This window comes from Oncorhynchus kisutch, linkage group LG29 (genome assembly GCF_002021735.2).
Source record: "Oncorhynchus kisutch isolate 150728-3 linkage group LG29, Okis_V2, whole genome shotgun sequence".
Lineage (NCBI taxonomy): Eukaryota > Metazoa > Chordata > Actinopteri > Salmoniformes > Salmonidae > Oncorhynchus > Oncorhynchus kisutch.
This window is the reverse complement of record NC_034202.2, coordinates 35,981,082-35,999,799: the sequence shown is the minus strand read 5'-3', so window position 1 is coordinate 35,999,799 and position 18,718 is coordinate 35,981,082. Positions and strand designations below refer to the sequence as shown.

Below are 18,718 nucleotides of genomic sequence, written 5' to 3'. Positions count from 1 at the left end.
ATAAAGGTGTTCTCACACAGCCTACCTGGTTAAATAAAGGTGTTCTCACACAGCCTACCTGGTTAAATAAAGGTGTTCTCACACAGCCTACCTGGTTAAATAAAAGGTGTTCTCACACAGCCTACCTGGTTAAATAAAGGTGTTCTCACACAGCCTACCTGGTTAAATAAAGGTGAAATAAAAGGAGAAAGCCTGTAGGTCCTGATCTTCTTGATCCCTGCTTTGTAAAACTGGCAGCTGATTTCATAGCTGAACCACTTACATCTCTGTTCAATTTAACCCTGGAATGTAATGAAATTCACTAAATCTGGAAAAATCAGCATTTGTCCTACCACTTTTAAAGGGGGGAGATCCAACTCTTAAATAATTATAGGCCAATCTCAAAGCTGTCACTCCTGGTGAAAATACTTGAAACCTTTGTGAGTGAACAGCTAAAAGAGTTTTTAATATACTAACTAATTGATCAATGTACCAATCGGGCTTCAGGAAGAAGCATAGCACAATTACAACAGCCATGAAGGTTTTTAAATGATATCACTGAAGCCCTTGACAAAAAAACAGCACAACATACCTTGTGTCAATTGAAGCTCATCCTCAATACTGACAAAACTAATGGTGTTTTCTAAAGCAAGAAATAAACCTCTGAACCTTTCACCGCCTGTCAGGACAATGAGAGACTAACCTCATAAATATCTTGGAATTTTAATTGATGACAGCCTCTTAAATGGCATATTCATGGCATATTCAACTTACATTTATGCCTATACTAGACTATGGGGATATTTTATATATGAATGCTTCCGCTCAGTGTTTGAGATCAATTGACACCCTTTATCATGGAGCATTGAGATTTATTTTAAACTGCAAAACCCTCACGCACCACCGCACTTTATATACAAGGATCGGCTGGCCTTCTCTACTCAATCTTATGCTCAGTCACTGGTATACTTTTATTTACAAAGCCATTTTGGGGTTTCCTACCATTTTATTTGGACATTTTTATTGTTCAGAAATGTGGTGGGTACTCTTCATTTGCAGGACTTTATCCTGCTAACTGTTCCAAATGTCCGAACTGAATTTGGTAAAAGGGCTTTTATGTACTCTGCGCCATCGTCTTGGAACACCTTAAAAAATACTTTAACTGGAAGAACTTGTCCCGATTGGTGTTTTTAAATCATTGATGAAAGATTGAGGCTGATTCCCTGACCTGTCAATGTTTTTAATTTGATGTTTTATGATATTGTTATACTCTTGTGAATGTTTTTTTTTACTAGATCACCTGTACTTTTCATGTCTGTCTAAATGTGTAATGACATGGTGCTGCCTATCTTGGCCAGGACGCTCTTGAAAAGTACATTTCAAAATCTCAATGAGCCCTTCCTGATTAAATAACGGCGAAATAAAAAAATATGTAGCTAAATGTAAATGCCGCATTTGAGTTGTCTGCTTCGCTGCAAACTGACTGGGGTATATGAAGGTAGAGATGGGAGCAGGGCTCAACTGGAGCCGTTAACTGCAAACTTACAGCTGATCAATCTTGCTCTGGGAGATGACAGAGTCCTCTATGAAGTACGGTGTCAAGGCGTAGAAGCACCGGACCGGAGAGCTCCGTGGAGACGGGGCTACAACACCGGGAGGCATCGCTGCGATGTGGAGGACGGGAGTGGGTCGACCTGTGGTTCTGTGGCGAGGCTTGCTTCACTCCAGAGCGGCCATGTGATTGGTTACGCACGGGTGACCATGAACCGCTGTACAGCACTGACCACGATCGGGGACACACCGAAAAACACGCCACTGATGTACGGTTCAAGCACGAGCACCAAATCACTAGCACACCAAACAACGCGAGTCCGCTGTGTTTAGTCCAAAGTCAACATATGTAATAACACTAACATAATAAAATGTAAACAAATAAAATCAATATAAAAACAGAAGTTCAACGTTTCACAATTCGCTCTCCAGATACACTTCATTATCGGTGCCAAATAAACGCTTGACTGGATCAAGAGGCTGGAAAGACTGATCCCTGTGAGCTGTATTCTGTTCAGATGATGACCTCCTGAATGTTCCCAACCCGCAGTTGGGCTGCGGTAAATACTACTTCCCGGGAGAAAGGGAGGAGACTGCGCACATGTGCTTCAATCCAGGCTCCGCAGGGATAGAAGGTGTAGCGCTGAAGCCATAAACACTGATCATAGATCGGCGTTGGTGGTTCTCCCCAATGATCGTTATGGTTACAGGATGTGGAGGAAAGCTGATCCTAGATCTGCGCCAAAAGGTCGCCTTCTGCCTTGCGGCAGCGACACACGACACGGCTGTTTTCAGCTTCCTTCCAGTAAGAACGTGACGAAAACAAACACGGAACAAAGATTGGGAAATCCAACCGCAATCAGATAACACGAGGAGAACATGAGCCAGGTCCTAGCCGGGGTTGTTTATCTGGTTGTGAAGCAAGTATGTTGATTTCAATGTATTAGGTGGCCTACGCCTACATTTCATGTTGTGGAAAATACAGGCTTAAACCAACAAACATGTTCATATTCTCAGCTGTCAACTGACAAGTAGCATCCTATCCTACCACATTGTGTGTTAGTCTGTGTATGATGTTTTGTAATTGCTTGTATAGTATCGGGGTGTGTCTGGCTGAATGTTTGTGTGTGTTGTCCTCGACCCTCAACTATGTGGTATAGAGGAAAGACCATGAGGTGTAGTGGTTAGATTATGGCTCAGCAGTGTGCAGCGATGCTGCTGTAGTGCCCTTGATTAACCTGATGGGCCGGCCACACACACACGAGATTGAATCCTTCCATGATCACATGCAATCTATCAATTTAATTTCAAATCACAGACACATTTAATCCTAACATATAGCAGATGTATATAGAATAGATAAGGTTATATACAGTGGGGCAAAAAAGTATTTAGTCAGCCACCAATTGTGCAAGTTCTTCCACTGAAAAAGATGAGGCCTGTAATTTTCATCATAGGTACACTTAAACTATGACAGACAAAATGAGAAAACAATATCCAGAAAATCACATTGTATGATTTTTTATGAATTTATTTGCAAATTATGGTGGAAAATAAGTATTTGGTCAATAACAAAAGTTTCTCAATACTTTGTTAAATACCCTTTGTTGGCAATGACAGAGGTCAAACGTTTTCTGTAAGTCTTCACAAGGTTTTCACACACCATTGCTGGTATTTTGGCCCATTCCTCCATGCAGATCTCCTCTAGAGCAGTGATGTTTTGGGGCTGTTGCTGGGCAACACGGACATTCAACTCCCTTCAAAGATTTTCTATGGGGTTGAGATCTGGAGACTGGCTAGGCCACTCCAGGACCCTGAAATGCATCTTACGAAGCCACTCATTCGTTGCCCGGACAGTGTGTTTGGGATCATTGTCATGCTGAAAGACCCAGCCACGTTTCATCTTCAATGCCCTTGCTGATTTTCACTCAAAATCTCACGATACATGGCCCCATTCATTCTTTCCTTTACATGGATCAGTCGTCCTGGTCCCTTTGCAGAAAAACAGCCCCAAAGCATGATGTTTCCACACCCATGCTTCACAGTAGGTATGGTGTTCTTTGGATGCAACTCAGCATTCTTTGTCCTCCAAACACGACGAGTTGAGTTTTTACCAAAAAGTTACATTTTGGTTTCATCTGACCATATGACATTCTCCCAATCTTCTTCTGGATCATCCAAATGCTCTCTAGCAAACTTCAGAAGGGCCTGGATATGTACTGGCTTAAGCAGGGGGACATGTCTGGCACTGCAGGATTTGAGTCCCTGGCGGCGCAGTGTGTTACTGATGGTAGGCTTTGTTACTTTGGTCCCAGCTCTCTGCAGGTCATTCACTAGGTCCCCCCGTGTGGTTCTGAGATTTTCACTCACCGTTCTTGTGATCATTTTGACCCCACGGGGTGAGATCTTGCGTGGAGCCCCAGATCGAGGGAGATTATCAGTGGTATAAATTCATTTGAAAAAATCCTACAATGTGATTTTCTGGATTTCTTTTCTCATTTTGTCTGTCATAGTTGAAGTGTACCTATGATGAAAATTACAGGCCTCTCATCTTTTTAAGTGTGAGAACTTGCACAATTGGTGGCTGACTAAATACTTTTTTGCCCCACTGTATAATGATGAGTGGGTCCAATAAGCTAATAGTATAATATTCAGAGCTGTTAAAGCCTGGATACTACAGCTGACGACAGAGAAACCCTTCATCCTCTACTGCTAACTGATTGGAAGAGGAACACTCATGAACCAATCATCACCTTCCTGCTCCATCGCTCTTTATTTCTCCCCCACTTACCACATTCTGTTCTCCCTCATATCACTACACGTCTTCTCTTTCAATCGTTCCATCTCTAACAAGCACACACACGGAGGATATCGCTGTGCTTGCGGAAACCTTGTTCACTAGGGAGCTGAGCTCATGTTTGCAGAACTGTGAGTGGGAAAGCAGGAAAAGGTGCAGTGTGTATACACACACACACGGGAATGTTCCTCTTCCTAGCTCAGGATTTCCCAAACTCGGTCCTCGGGACCCCAAGGGTTTTTTGCCCCAGCACTACACAACTGATTCAAATCAAACCTTGATGATTAGTTGATTTGAAATCAGCTGTGTAGCACCAGGGCAACAACCAAAACGTGCACCCCTTGGGGTCCTGAGGACAGAGTTTGGGAAACCCTACCCTAGCTCATCTACCTCTCTGGTTGGACCACTGAAATTCAAACTTTTCAATGAGACAGAGGATGCCGGACAAAAACACCAGACACTCTGCTGGACCAGCCATGTCACTGGGTGTGTGTCCACACACACACACACACACACACACACTTGTCACCATGGTGACCCTACAGCCACATGTAAAAACACTCACACCAGGCTCACAAAAATATACACACACACACACACAGTAATCCTTTCTGAGACGGGATGGGGTTTGACTGATTGATTAGTGCGTTAATAATCTGATTGACTTCCTGCCTTCCTGCTAGTACATTATTTAGATAACCTTCAATACCTGACTGGATTGGTGCCAAATGCCAATAAATATACACTGAGAATACAAAACATTAAGAACACCTGCTTTTTCCATTACCAAAGGACATCCAGCCAATTTGAAGCATTGGAGTCAACATGGGCCAGTATCCCTGTGGAACGCTTTCCACACCTTGTAGAGTCCACCCCCCCCCCCCTCCCACTGACAAATTGAGGCTGTTCTGAGGGCAAAGGAGGGTGCAACTCAATATTAGGAAGGTGTTCCTAATGTTTGGTATACTCTGTGTGTGTGTGTCTCTCTGAGTTTAGCCTACCGGTGTCTGGGCAGTCATCTTACTGTATGCAGTGGGACACACTACATGGACTAGATCCCTCAAACAACTTCGGACGCCCAAGCCAGTTCCAGCACATTTTTTTTGTTCTAATCAGCGACTGATTTAGACCTGAGACACCAGGTTGGTGCAATTAATTATCAAGTAGGACAGAAAACCAGCCGGACTTCGTAGGAGAAGAGTTGAATACCCCTTGGACTAGAGTGAGTGTGTATGTTTTGCTCCCACGACGTCACTGTACTGCTGCTGTTCACTGGCCTGCAAGGTTACACCTGGCTGCTGCTATTTGACATTAAAGTGGAACAGACAGCGGTTTTAACTACTTTGCAGATATGAAACAGACAATCATAATATCAGTAAAAAATATGAAATTCCCAGTTTATGCTACAAAACCAACTTTATAAGAGTATTTAAAAATAGGTTATATTCCATGACGTACACTAAGACATTGTTGACAGAATAGATGATTCAGTTCAAAATAATTCACCAATACATTTCTTGGTAGTCCAAACAATATTGCTATCAGGTTGGAAATCACAGATGCACTGTTTCAATGACTCAATATTTTGGACAAAAACGGACAAACGTAACTAAGGCTGGGAACGTCAATACAATCAAACTAGCAAAGGCAATGATCACAGGTCAGTCATAATGTGGCTAATATGCTAGCGTATCTGTTGATGTAACAAGTTAAAAAGACAGGGCTTACCTAGTAGGCTAGATAGCTAGCTAGCTGCTAGGAAGATGTCATGTCATTGGAGGAGTGGTTGAGTGACTGACTTTTTCCCCTCATTGTTTTCAGTGGCTATACACAGCTAGAGATGCAGGTGTCATTTGGTTAGCTAACAAGAACTTGAACGACTGTTATACAGTTGGAATATTTGAGGCGGCAGGGTAGCCTAGTGGTTAGAGCGTTGGACTAGTAACCGGAAGGTTGCAAGTTCAAACCCCTGAGCTGCCGTACTGCCCCTTGAACAGGCAGTTAACCCACTGTTCCTAGGCCGTCATTGAAAATAAGAATTTGTTCTTAACTGACTTGCCTAGAGGTAAAGGTAAAATTAAAAAATATATATATTTCAGCTCATCTTGCTCTGGCTAGAATTAGTTGATGTACAGTATCAGTAAAAAGTATTGACACCTACTCATTCAAGGGTTTCTTTATTTGTACTATCTACATTGTAGAATAATATTGAAGACATTGAAACTATGAAATAACACATATGGAATCATGTAGTAACCAAAAAAAAAGTGGTGTCAAAATAGATTTTATATTTGAGATTCTTCTAAGTAGCCACTTGATGACAGCTTTACTTGGAATGCTTTTCCAACAGTCTTGAAGGAGTTCCCACATATGCTGAGCACTTGTTGGCTGCTTTTCCTTCACTCCGCGGTCCAACTCAACCCAACCCAAACCATCTCACTTGGGTTGAGGTCAGGTGATTGTGGAGGCCAGGCTATCTGATGCAGTACTCCATCACGCTCATTGGTCAAATAGCCCTTACACCGCCTGGAGGTGTGTTGGGTCATCGTCCTGTTGAAAAACAAATGATGGTGCAAACCAGATGGGATGGCATATCACTGCAGAATGCTGTGGTAGCCATGCTGGTTAAGTGTGCCTTGAATTCTAAATAAAAATCAGACCGTGTCACCAGAAAAGCACACCATCCCACCTCCTCCATGCTTCACGGAGGGAACCACACATGCAAAGATCATCCGTTCACCTACTCTGCGTCTCACAAAGAAACAGCTGTTGGAACCAAAAGTCTCAAATTTGGCCCAAAGGACAGATTTCCACCGGTCTAATGTACATTGCTAGTGTTTCTTGGTCCAAGCAAGTCTCTTCTTATTGGTGTCCTTTAGTAGTGTTTTCTTTCCAGCAATTCGACCATGAAGGCCTGATTCTCACAGGCTCCTCTGAACAGTTGATGTCGAGATGTGTCCGTTACTTGATCTCGGAAGCATTTTTTTGGGCTGCAATTTCTGAGGCTGGTAACTAATGAACTTATCCTCTGCAGAAAAGGTAACTCTGGGTCTTCCTTTCCTATGGCGGTCTTCATGAGAGCCAGTTTCATCATAGCACTTGATGGTTTTTGTGACTGCACTTGAGGAAACTTTCAAAGTTATTGACATTTTCAGGATTGACTGACCTTCATGTCTTAAAGTAATGATGGACTGTCATTTCTCTTTGCTTATTTGAGCTGTTCTTGCCATAATATGGACTTGGTATTTTACCAAATAAGGCTCTCTTCTGTATACCACCACTACCTTGCCAGAACACAACTGATTGGCTCAAACGCATAAAAAAAATTCCACAAATGAACTTTTAAGAAGGCACACCTGTTAATTGAAATGCATTCCAACTGACTACCTCATGAAGCTGGTTGAGAGAATGCCAAGCATGTGCAAAGCTGTCAAGGCAAATGGTGGCTATTTGAAGAATCTCAAATATAAAATATTTTGATTTGTTTTAACACTTTTTTGGTTACTACATGGTTCCATATGTGTTATTTTAAGGTTTTGATGTCTTCACTATTATTCTATAAAATGTAGAAAATAGTAAAAATAAAGAAAATCCCTGGAATGAGTAGGTGTGTCCAAACTTTTGACTGGTACTGTGCATAATGGAGAGAGAGCCTACCTTTCATGGTTGTTTGATCAATAGGACTGTAAAGTTCCCAAATGTAAGGGGACTACCGTGGTATTGACATATTTTTAGAAATCCATTCAGGTGTTTTGTGTCTTTTGGTGAATGCATTCTAATGATCTAAAGTCAAGCTGTTGCAACTGTCTGTAAACACACAGTCCAGTTCAAAGTGAATGACGGCAGGCCTGTGTAGCAAATGGCTTGTTTGCTTAAAGGCCTACTGTAGCTCTGATTGTCTATGGTGCACCGGTCTGCGGAGACTCCGGTCCTGGACGAGACAGATGTTTTTTATTGGGTTTTATTTACTGCCGTGTCTATTCAATTGTCCAAAGACACAGCCGCTATAGCAATCTATATTGCTATAGCAGTTTCATAAATGACTTAGTATACGTAATTCCCAGACATGGGGCGGCAGGGTAGCCTAGTGGTTAGAGTGTTGGACTAGTAACCGGAAGGTTGCAAGTTCAAACCCCCGAGCCGACATGGTACAAATCTGTCGTTCTGACCCTGAACAGGCAGTTAACCCACTGTTCCTAGGCAGTTATTGAAAATAAGAATTTGTTCTTAACTGACTTGCCTGGTTAAATAAAGGTAAAATAAAAAAACATTCTAAGAATTAATGAAACGTGAAAAGGACCATAAGTGCTCTCTTGTCAGAACATTTTTATTTTTATTTTAATCTTCCGGAGATGTCTATGAACAGGTTTTAAGATTTCATGTTGCTAAAATGCTGTCAGTCCCACTTTAAGAAACTGGTATAATGCTTTTAATTTCCTGGTCAAATGAAGGTAAACATTACCTGAATACAACAGGGAGGTGTTTAATAACAGTCCCAGCAGCTATTTCTAACCTCATCTCTCCTTGTTTTTCCAGGACTGACCTATTGAAATAAAACCTCTCACAAAACTGCTTACAGAGAATGGAGGGCCTGACTGGTACAAATCAGTTACACTCATACAATTTCCTTTCTTTAGCTCTATTCTCTTCTCATATCATCTCATCTGGCTGTATGTTCTAGTCCCTCCTCATATCACCTGGCTGGTATGTTCTAGTCCCTCCTCATATCACCTGGCTGGTATGTTCTAGTCCCTCCTCATATCACCTGGCTGGTATGTTCTAGTCCCTCCTCATACCAGGTCACCTGGCTGGTATGTTCTCGTCCCTCCTCATACCAGGTCACCTGGCTGCATGTTCTAGTCCCTCCTCATACCAGGTCACCTGGCTGTATGTTCTAGTCCCTCCTCATATCACCTGGCTGTATGTTCTAGTCCCTCCTCATCTCATCTGGCTGCTATGTTCTCGTCCCTCCTCATACCAGGTCACCTGGCTGTATGTTCTAGTCCCTCCTATCAGGTCACCTGGCTGCATGTTCTAGTCCCTCCTCATATCACCTGGCTGGTATGTTCTCGTCCCTCCTCATACCAGGTCACCTGGCTGTATGTTCTAGTCCCCCCTCATACCAGGTCACCTGGCTGTATGTTCTAGTCCCTCCTTACACCATATAACCTGGCTGTATGTTCTAGACCCTCATATATCACCTGGCTGTATGTTCTAGACCCTCATATATCACCTGGCTGTATGTTCTAGACCCTCATATATCACCTGGCTGTATGTTCTAGACCCTCATATATCACCTGGCTGTATGTTCTAGACCCTCATATATCACCTGGCTGTATGTTCTAGACCCTCCTCATATCATATCACCTGGCTGTATGTTCTAGACCCTCCTCATATCATATCACCTGGCTGTATGTTCTAGTCCCTCCTCATATCATATCACCTGGCTGTATGTTCTAGTCCCTCCTTACACCATATAACCTGGCTGTATGTTCTAGACCCTCATATATCACCTGGCTGTATGTTCTAGTCCCTCCTCATATCATATCACCTGGCTGTATGTTCTAGTCCCTCCTCATATCATATCACCTGGCTGTATGTTCTAGTCCCTCCTCATATCATATCACCTGGCTGTATGTTCTAGTCCCTCCTCATATCATATCACCTGGCTGTATGTTCTAGTCCCTCCTCATATCATATCACCTGGCTGTATGTTCTAGTCCCTCCTCATATCTTACCACCTGGCTGTATGTTCTAGTCCCTCCTCATATCTTACCTGGCTGTATGTTCTAGTCCCTCCTCATATCACCTGGCTGTATGTTCTAGTCCCTCCTCATATCATATCACCTGGCTGTATGTTCTAGTCCCTCCTCATATCATATCACCTGGCTGTATGTTCTAGTCCCTCCTCATATCTTACCTGGCTGTATGTTCTAGTCCCTCCTCATATCTTACCTGGCTGTATGTTCTAGTCCCTCCTCATATCTTACCTGGCTGTATGTTCTAGTCCCTCCTCATATCTTACCTGGCTGTATGTTCTAGTCCCTCCTCATATCACCTGGCTGTATGTTCTAGTCCCTCCTCATATCTTACCTGGCTGTATGTTCTAGTCCCTCCTCATATCACCTGGCTGTATGTTCTAGTCCCTCCTCATATCACCTGGCTGTATGTTCTAGTCCCTCCTCATATCTTACCTGGCTGTATGTTCTAGTCCCTCCTCATATCTTACCTGGCTGTATGTTCTAGTCCCTCCTCATATCTTACCTGGCTGTATGTTCTAGTCCCTCCTCATATCTTACCTGGTTGTATGTTCTAGTCCCTCCTCATATCTTACCTGGCTGTATGTTCTAGTCCCTCCTCATATCTTACCTGGCTGTATGTTCTAGACCCTCCTCATATCAGGTCACCTGGCTGCATGTTCTGAGAAGTTTAAGTATTGGGACATAGACTCAAGTGTGTGTGTGTGTGTGTGTTTGTGTTTTTGGTTTTACTATCCTTGTAGGGACCAGACATCCTGACAATGATAGTAAAACAAGGAACATGGAAAAGGAACATTAGACAAATGGGGACATTTCACAGGTCCCCACAAGGAAAAAGGCCATTTAAGGTTTAGGGGTTAGGTTTAGGGTTAGAATTAGGGGTTAGGTTTAGGGTTAGAATTAGGGGTTAGGTTTAGGGTTAGAATTAGGGGTTAGGCTTAGGTTTAGAATTAGGGGTTAGGTTTAGAATTAGGGGTTAGGTTTAGGATTAGAATTAGGGGTTAGGTTTAGGATTAGAATTAGGGGTAAGGCTTAGGGTTAGAATTAGGGGTTAGGTTTAGGGTTAGAATTAGGGGTTAGGTTTAGGGTTAGAATTAGGGGTTAGGCTTAGGCTTAGAATTAGGGGTTAGGCTTAGAATTAGGGGTAAGGCTTAGGTTTAGAATTAGGGGTTAGGTTTAGAATTAGGGGTTAGGTTTAGGGTTAGGATATTAAAACAAACGTGTGCTTGTGTGAGTAATCAGGTTCAGAGGTAATGATTAACACTAGGAACACTGACTAACCAACATTGTGACCAGATAAACAGTAAACAGTGGTTATCCAAAGCCTGATTGATGGAAGGCTGTGGGGTACAAATGGGTATCTGACGCTATCACTGTGGTCAGATAAACAGGGAAGTCCACTAACCCAAAGTCTGATGCAAGACGGTGCAGTAAAACTGTGAAAGCCGTTCCTGGTCGATTTCCTCTCTGGAACAAGCTCATACCAGGGTTTGATTCATTTTCTCAGTAACCCATTTCAGTTGTAGGGCCTTGCATACAGAGCAGAGGTTTATGTCATTTTATCTGAGCAAATAAACATATGTACATGTGTAGAGGAGGTGGCGTGGGTCACCTAGGCTTTAGCTCAGAGGGCTAGTACAGTCCAAGTCACATTGGCAACCTGGGTTCAATACAACGTCTGCTGTATTCATGCAGGATGCATCTATCGAGAACAATAAAAGGTATCTGATGAAAGTCACACCTCACCCTGACATAGCCAATCACAACCTGTGGAAGCCTGAGGCGGCCAATCACCTGACCGCTGTGTCATTAGACTTGATAAATCAGTCATTTATGACTCTGCAAAGACAGACACAGCCAGCCAGCCGTTAATACTGTACTTGTGCCAGGGGACTTTTACAGTGAACAATATAAAAGTGACGTCCCCCTGTTGACAATGTCCAACCACTACTGACTCAGTCAATACACAGAGCAGTGTATCTCTTTCCATTATAGATGTTGGGGCGGGACAACCGTTTACCTCTGTTGCTGACTCCCAAACTAAAACAACTTGGCTTCAATTTGGTTTTAAAAGACCTTGGATGTTGTTTTGGGGACTTCTGTGCTCCTTCCATAGAACAATGGAGAGAAAACACCCGTTGACCTTCGGCAGCATGGTTTGGAACAGTAGTGCAACTACTGTACTGCTGGTGGTCAAGGAGGTATGTCGAGAGACACAAGACATCAATCTGATGCATGCAGGGGAGGGGGGGGGGGGGTATTCATGCACGCACACACTCCTGATCATGACCCCAAACGATGCGTTTCTCACAGTGTATTAGATTACCCTCAGAAACACACACACACACACACACACCTAGGCCTATCTAATCCAGGTACAGTATATTGACACACACAGGTCCATCTGACAGTTTAAAGGTTATTAGGACGACCCCTGTTCATCCCCTTAAAAACGCTACACCATTTGCACTTAGCAGCTCACCAAGACGCACAAACAACCCCAGGCAGGCAGCATCTGGAAATAGTATCCACTCGAAGAGTTCGCCTGAAAAGGTTAAATCTGGAGCGGCTGAAAACAGCAGTGCGTGTGTGTGTGTTGATAAAATACTTTCCATAGTGTGAGCTGCTCAAACAAAAGGGGAATGTGATGGGTCCACACTCAAAAAGGATGTTGCATAATGCTTACTTCATTACTCAATGTTTTTAATTATTTTCACTGCATCAGGGATAGCGTACACAGACGTTTCGGCTTTACAGCCTTCATCAGCATGTTGTGTGAGCTGCTTCCATGTGTATTTGTTGAATAGATCACGTAAAAATATATTTTTCAATAGTGATTTGTATCCTCTTTTAATGAGAAGGCACACACACAACTCAAAAGTGTGCACACACACACACACACACACACACACACGTTGCTGCTCCTTGTGAATATTGATTTCACTCCCAGCTGCAAACACTGACAGCTCTCTCAATGCGATAACAGAAACACCAAACTGGCCTGTGATCCATGTTCTGTTCTAATTATTTTAGCCCACATCCTGACAGGCTCTGACAAGCTACACTGCTCTCTAGTTGACAGTCAGAGAACTGCAGTGCCAACATTGACTGAGCCTTTCTGACAAAAATGGGACAAATAAAGCATTGGGAAGAGATGAAGCCCGAGTACAGACTTTGTTTAGTAAACACACAGACGAACACACGAGCAGAAGGCAATGTTACGTGAGAGCTGTTCAGCTGGAGTCTGTTGTGGACAGAGACATGACAAACCTGATCTACAACGACTCCACAGCTCAGACACTCACTGGTCTAAGCAACAAAAGGGAGAATCGCATTGTGATGTTACAATAGCACAGGAGTTCTTTATGGAGTCAATCACAGAGGAGTTCTTTATGATGTCACAATCACACAGGACAGAACGCTCACACAGGTGCTGCTTGAGGTCACCAGCTGTTTCCATTAACTTGTCCAGTGATTTCTCGATTTAGAAAGTTTGCATAGAAAATACATGTGACAATTGCCTGCTTAGGGTGCGTTTCCATTGAACCATCTTGTGTCGATGAAAACAGCTGGACATAACAGCACACCTAAAAAAAAAGTTTGCGCGAAAACATTTTTATTCAACACTAGGTTGTGGTTGAAGTGTTTTCATTACCCCTTTAGGCAAATTGGGCATTAATACATTTCCCTCCCACCTATCTGTTTCATGTCTCAGGTAGTCCGCGAAAGCCAGCATGGATAGAATGTAATAATGGACTAATATTTGCCATATTCTAATAATCATCATGTGCCATCGTATCGCCCATGGTGCCGTGCCATGGTGAGACTTGCACTCCTGTAGATCTGAAATAATTGCAAGGTTAAACTTGCCAGCCAACCAGAAAAGCAAGGCGAAGCAATTCAGGCATTCCTGAAAGTCAGGACAACACTTGTCCTGCAAAGAAAATTGCTTATAGTTGAAAAAAAAAAAATAATTTACAATAATGCCGCATTCAAAACAACTGGAAGCTCGGTACTCCGAAATAGCAGCCTTCAGTGCATTCAAAACTGGAACTCTGGGGGGGAAAAACAAGCTCTAACTGGGCAAATAAAAATGAAATTTGTACAGCCATCCGACTCGGAAACTCTGGCCTCTTTCTAGATCTCTGACTTTCTGACCTGAGGATCACTGATGTCATGATTTGACCTATTTTTCAGAGGTCCCAGTTGTTTTAAATGCAGTATCTATTGTGGAGTGAGGTTTATAGTTATGCAGTGACATCATGTGCCCTGCGTACCTTCAAAATTATTTGTCAATCATAATTTATTCAAAAAACACAGTTTCCATCGTCATTTGATGAAGAAATTTGGACATTTAGAACCAGGAACAGATATAGCCCTTGGTTCTCTCCAGACCTGACTGCCCTTAACCAACACTAAAAACATCCTATGGGGTTCTGCATTAGCATCGAACAGCCCCCGTGATATGCAACTTTTCAGGGACGCTAGAAACCAATATACACAGGCAGTTAGAAAAGCCAAGGCTAGCTTTTTCAAGCAGAAATTTGCTTCCTGCAACACAAACTCAAAAAAGTTCTGGGACACTAAAGTCCATGGAGAATAAGAACATCTCCCAGCTGCCCACTGCACTGAGGATAGGAAACTCTGTCACCACCAATAAATCCACTATAATTGAGAATTTCAATAAGCATTTTTCTACGGCTGGCCATGCTTTCCACCTGGCTACCCCTACCCCAGTTAACAGCACTGCACCCCCCACAGCAACTCGCCCAAGCCTTCCCCATTTCTCCTTCTCCCAAATCCAGTCAGCTGATGTTCTGAAAGAGCTGCATAATCTGGACCCCTACAAATCAGCCGGGCTAGACAATCTGGATCCTTTCTTTCTAAAATGATCTGCTGAAATTGTTGCAACCCCTATTACTAGCCTGTTCAACCTCTCTTTCGTGTCATCTGAGATTCCCAAAGATTGGAAAGCAGCTGCGGTCATCCACCTCTTCAAAGGGGGAGGACACTTTTGACCCAAACTGCTACAGACCTATATCTATTCTACCCTGCTTTTCTAAGGTCTTCGAAAGCCAAGTCAACAGATTACCGACCATTTCGAATCCCACCGCACCTTCTCCGCTATGAAATCTGGTTTCAGAGCTGGTCATGGGTGCACCTCAGCCACGCTCAAGGTCTTAAACGATATCTTAACCGCCATCGATACGAAACAATACTGTGCAGCCGTATTCATTGACCTGGCAAAGGCTTTCGACTCTGTCAATCACCACATCCTCATCAGCAGACTCGATAGCCTTTCTTTCTCAAATGATTGCCTTGCCTGGTTCACCAACTACTTTTCTGATAGAGTTCAGTGTGTCAAATCGGAGGGCCTGTTGTCCGGGCCTCTGGCAGTCTATGGGGGTGCCACAGGGTTCAATTATTGGGCCGACTCTTCTCTGTATACATCAATGATGTCACTCTTGCTGCTGGTGAGTCTGATCCACCTCTACACTGACGATATCATTCTGTATACTTCTGGACCTTCTTTGGACACTGTGTTAACAACCCTCCAGACGAGCTTCAATGCCATATCGTGGCCTCCAACTGCTCTTAAATACAAGTAAAACTAAATGCATGCTCTTCAACCGATCGCTGCCTGCACCTGCCCGCCCCTCCAGCATCACTACTCTGGACAGTTCTGACTTAAGATATGTGGACAACCACAAATACCTAGGTGTCTGGTTAGACTGTAAACTCTCCTTCCAGACTCGCATCAAACATCTCCAATCCAAAGTTAAATCTAGAATTGGCTTCCTATTTCGCAACAAAGCGTCCTTCACTCATGCTGCCAAACATACCTTCGTGAAACTGACCAATACCCTACTTGATAAATTGGATGCAGTCTATCACAGTACCATCCGTTGTGTCACCAAAGCCCATATGCTACCCACCACTGCGACCTGTACGCTCTCGTTGGCTGCCCCTCGCTTCATACTCGTCGCCAAACCCACTGGCTCCAGGTCATCTACAAGACCCTGCTAGGTAAAGTCCCCCTTATCTCAGCTCGCTGGTCACCATAGCAGCACCCACCTGTAGCACGCGCTCCAGCAGGTATATCTCTCTGGTCACCCCCAAAACCAATTCAATGACTGGAACCAATTCAATGACTGGAACGAACTACAAAAATCTCTGAAACTGGAAACACTTCTCCCTCACTAGCTTTAAGCACCAGCTGTCAGAGCAGCTCACAGATTACTGCACCTGTACATAGCCCATCTATAATTTAGCCTAAACAACTACCCCTACCGTATTTATTTTGCTCCTTTGCACCCCATTATTTCTCTGTACTTTGCACATTCTTCCACTGCAAATCTATCATTCCAGTGTTTTACTTGCTATATTGTATTTACTTCGCCACCATGGCCTTTTTTGCCTTTACCTCCCTTATCTCACCTCATTTGCTCACATTGTATATAGACTTATTTTTATACTGTATGTTTGTTTACTTCATGTGTAACTCTGTGTTGTTGTTGTATGTGTCGAACTGCTTTACTTTATCTTGGCCAGGTCGCAATTGTAAATGAGAACTTGTTCTCAACTTGCCTACCTGGTTAAATAAAAGGTGAAATAAAATAAATCTGCCACAATAAAAGTTAGACCGAAGAAAAATCCACCCGTCGAACGGATAAAAATATTGTCCATCTTTAGAAAATGTATCCTATATATATATATATATTCCGTTTCCATTACACGTCTCAACGATTTTTATTTGCAACGTTGCTTTTGTCGAATAAACCTGGGTCAATGGAAACCTGCTTACTGTCACACTTATCAGATTTCTCACAATCGCACATGGTCTCTCTCTGATGTCACAATGGCACAGAGTGACATTTGTAGTGTCACAAACAAGAGTGATGATGTCAGGGGGTGTGCGTCTGTCTTACCTCCTAGGCTGAGAGCGCCGGTCATCCTCCCCACTGCCAGACTCCTGAGGAGAGAAACACACAGATGGTTAACACAGCATCCGTGTGGTCAGCTAGTCCAGAGACTGACCAACTCTCACACTGACCAGTTGGGGAGTAATGGATCCCATTTAACATCAGCATCCGTGTGGTCAGCTAGTCCAGAGACTGACCAACTCTCACATTGACCAGTTGGGGAGTAATGGGTCCCATTTAACATCAGCAACTCTCACAACTGGTCAGTGTGAGAGTTGGTCAGTCTCTGGACTAGCTGACCACACGGATGCTGATGTTAAATGGGATCCATTACTCCCCAACTGGTCAGTGTGAGAGTTGGTCAGTCTCTGGACTAGCTGACCACACGGAGTAATGGATCCCATTTAACATCAGCATCCGTGTGGTCAGCTAGTCCAGAGACTGACCAACTCTCACATTGACCAGTTGGGGAGTAATGGATCCCATTTAACATCAGCATCCGTGTGGTCAGCTAGTCCAGAGACTGACCAACTCTCACATTGACCAGTTGGGGAGTAATGGATCCCATTTAACATCAGCATCCGTGTGGTCAGCTAGTCCAGAGACTGACCAACTGTCACATTGACCAGTTGGGGAGTAATGGATCCCATTTAACTGATTTTAACTGTAATCTACTACCTTACCAGCAAAAATATTTCTAGGGTTACTTTTCAATTGAGAAAGAACATTTGCACCATTTTTCTGACACCTTTCTGATTCAATAACCAGAGTTCCATCCAACCATTTCATGTGGATGAATTATCTGATGTGTGAAAAACATCATGACAGGCTGATGGAAACACAATATGCCAGTACAATTTTATAAATGCTAACAGACAATTTATTTGTTGACATCGTGGGATTTATTTTTGTCGATACAATTAATTATGTGAGAAATTGCAGTGGAATTCATCATTTCGAAGTAAACTTGGGAGTCATGCGATATGTTGTGTGGTCCTCCCACTACAACTCAGGAAAACATGCAGTTTATTAAACTACAAATGAAATAAATGATGATGAACTGAACAGGGTGATGAAAGTACACGTGATGAGCTTGATGCTCCTTTCCAGTAAATATTGAGGGTCGTATTCTGGTGACATGATAATCGATGTGGCTGCCATTTGACACAAAAAAAAGGCTCTTATCCATAATGTCATTGTAGGTAGCCGTACCTGGACTGTAAATGTGACCTGTTGAGCAGTTGGCTAGAGCACGCCAGCCTAGACCAGAGTGGGCAAATTTGCTTTATAACGCAACAGTATGTGACAAAACCATCAGTAGAGTTGAAAATGCGATGGAAACCCATTTAACTTGTATTTTTCCATTTGGTTTCTCAATTTGTGTTTACATGCCTGTAAACATGTGTTTACATGCCTGTTAGTGAGAATTTCTCATTTTCCAAGGTAATCCAGGTGTGGCATATGAAGAAGATGATTAAACAGCATGAACATTACATAGGTGCAGCTTATGCTGTGATTGTGGCCTCTGGAATGTTGTCCCACTCTTCAATTGCTGTGTGAAGTTGCTGGATATAGGCAGGAACAGGAACGTTGTACACTTCTATCCAGAGCATCCCAAACATGCTCAACGGGGACATGTCTGGTGAATATGCAGGCCGTGGAAGAACTGGGACATTTTCAGCTTCCAGGAATTGTGTACAGATCCTTGC

The 18,718-nt window shown here is 43.1% G+C and overlaps 1 protein-coding gene across 2 annotated transcripts in view; it reads right to left on the bottom strand.

Moving 5' to 3' along the window:
• ssh2b (slingshot protein phosphatase 2b) overlaps positions 1 to 18,718 on the bottom strand; it is a 47,669-nt gene that overhangs the window by 20,634 nt on the left and 8,317 nt on the right. The window contains exon 2 of one of the 2 annotated variants that reach the window (XM_020465477.2): positions 17,016 to 17,059. In XM_020465477.2, the coding sequence (XP_020321066.2) occupies positions 17,016 to 17,059 (44 nt within the window). Of the gene's footprint in view, positions 1 to 1,525; positions 2,059 to 17,015; positions 17,060 to 18,718 lie in introns of those variants that run through there. The other variant, XM_020465476.2, reaches the window with a different exon arrangement.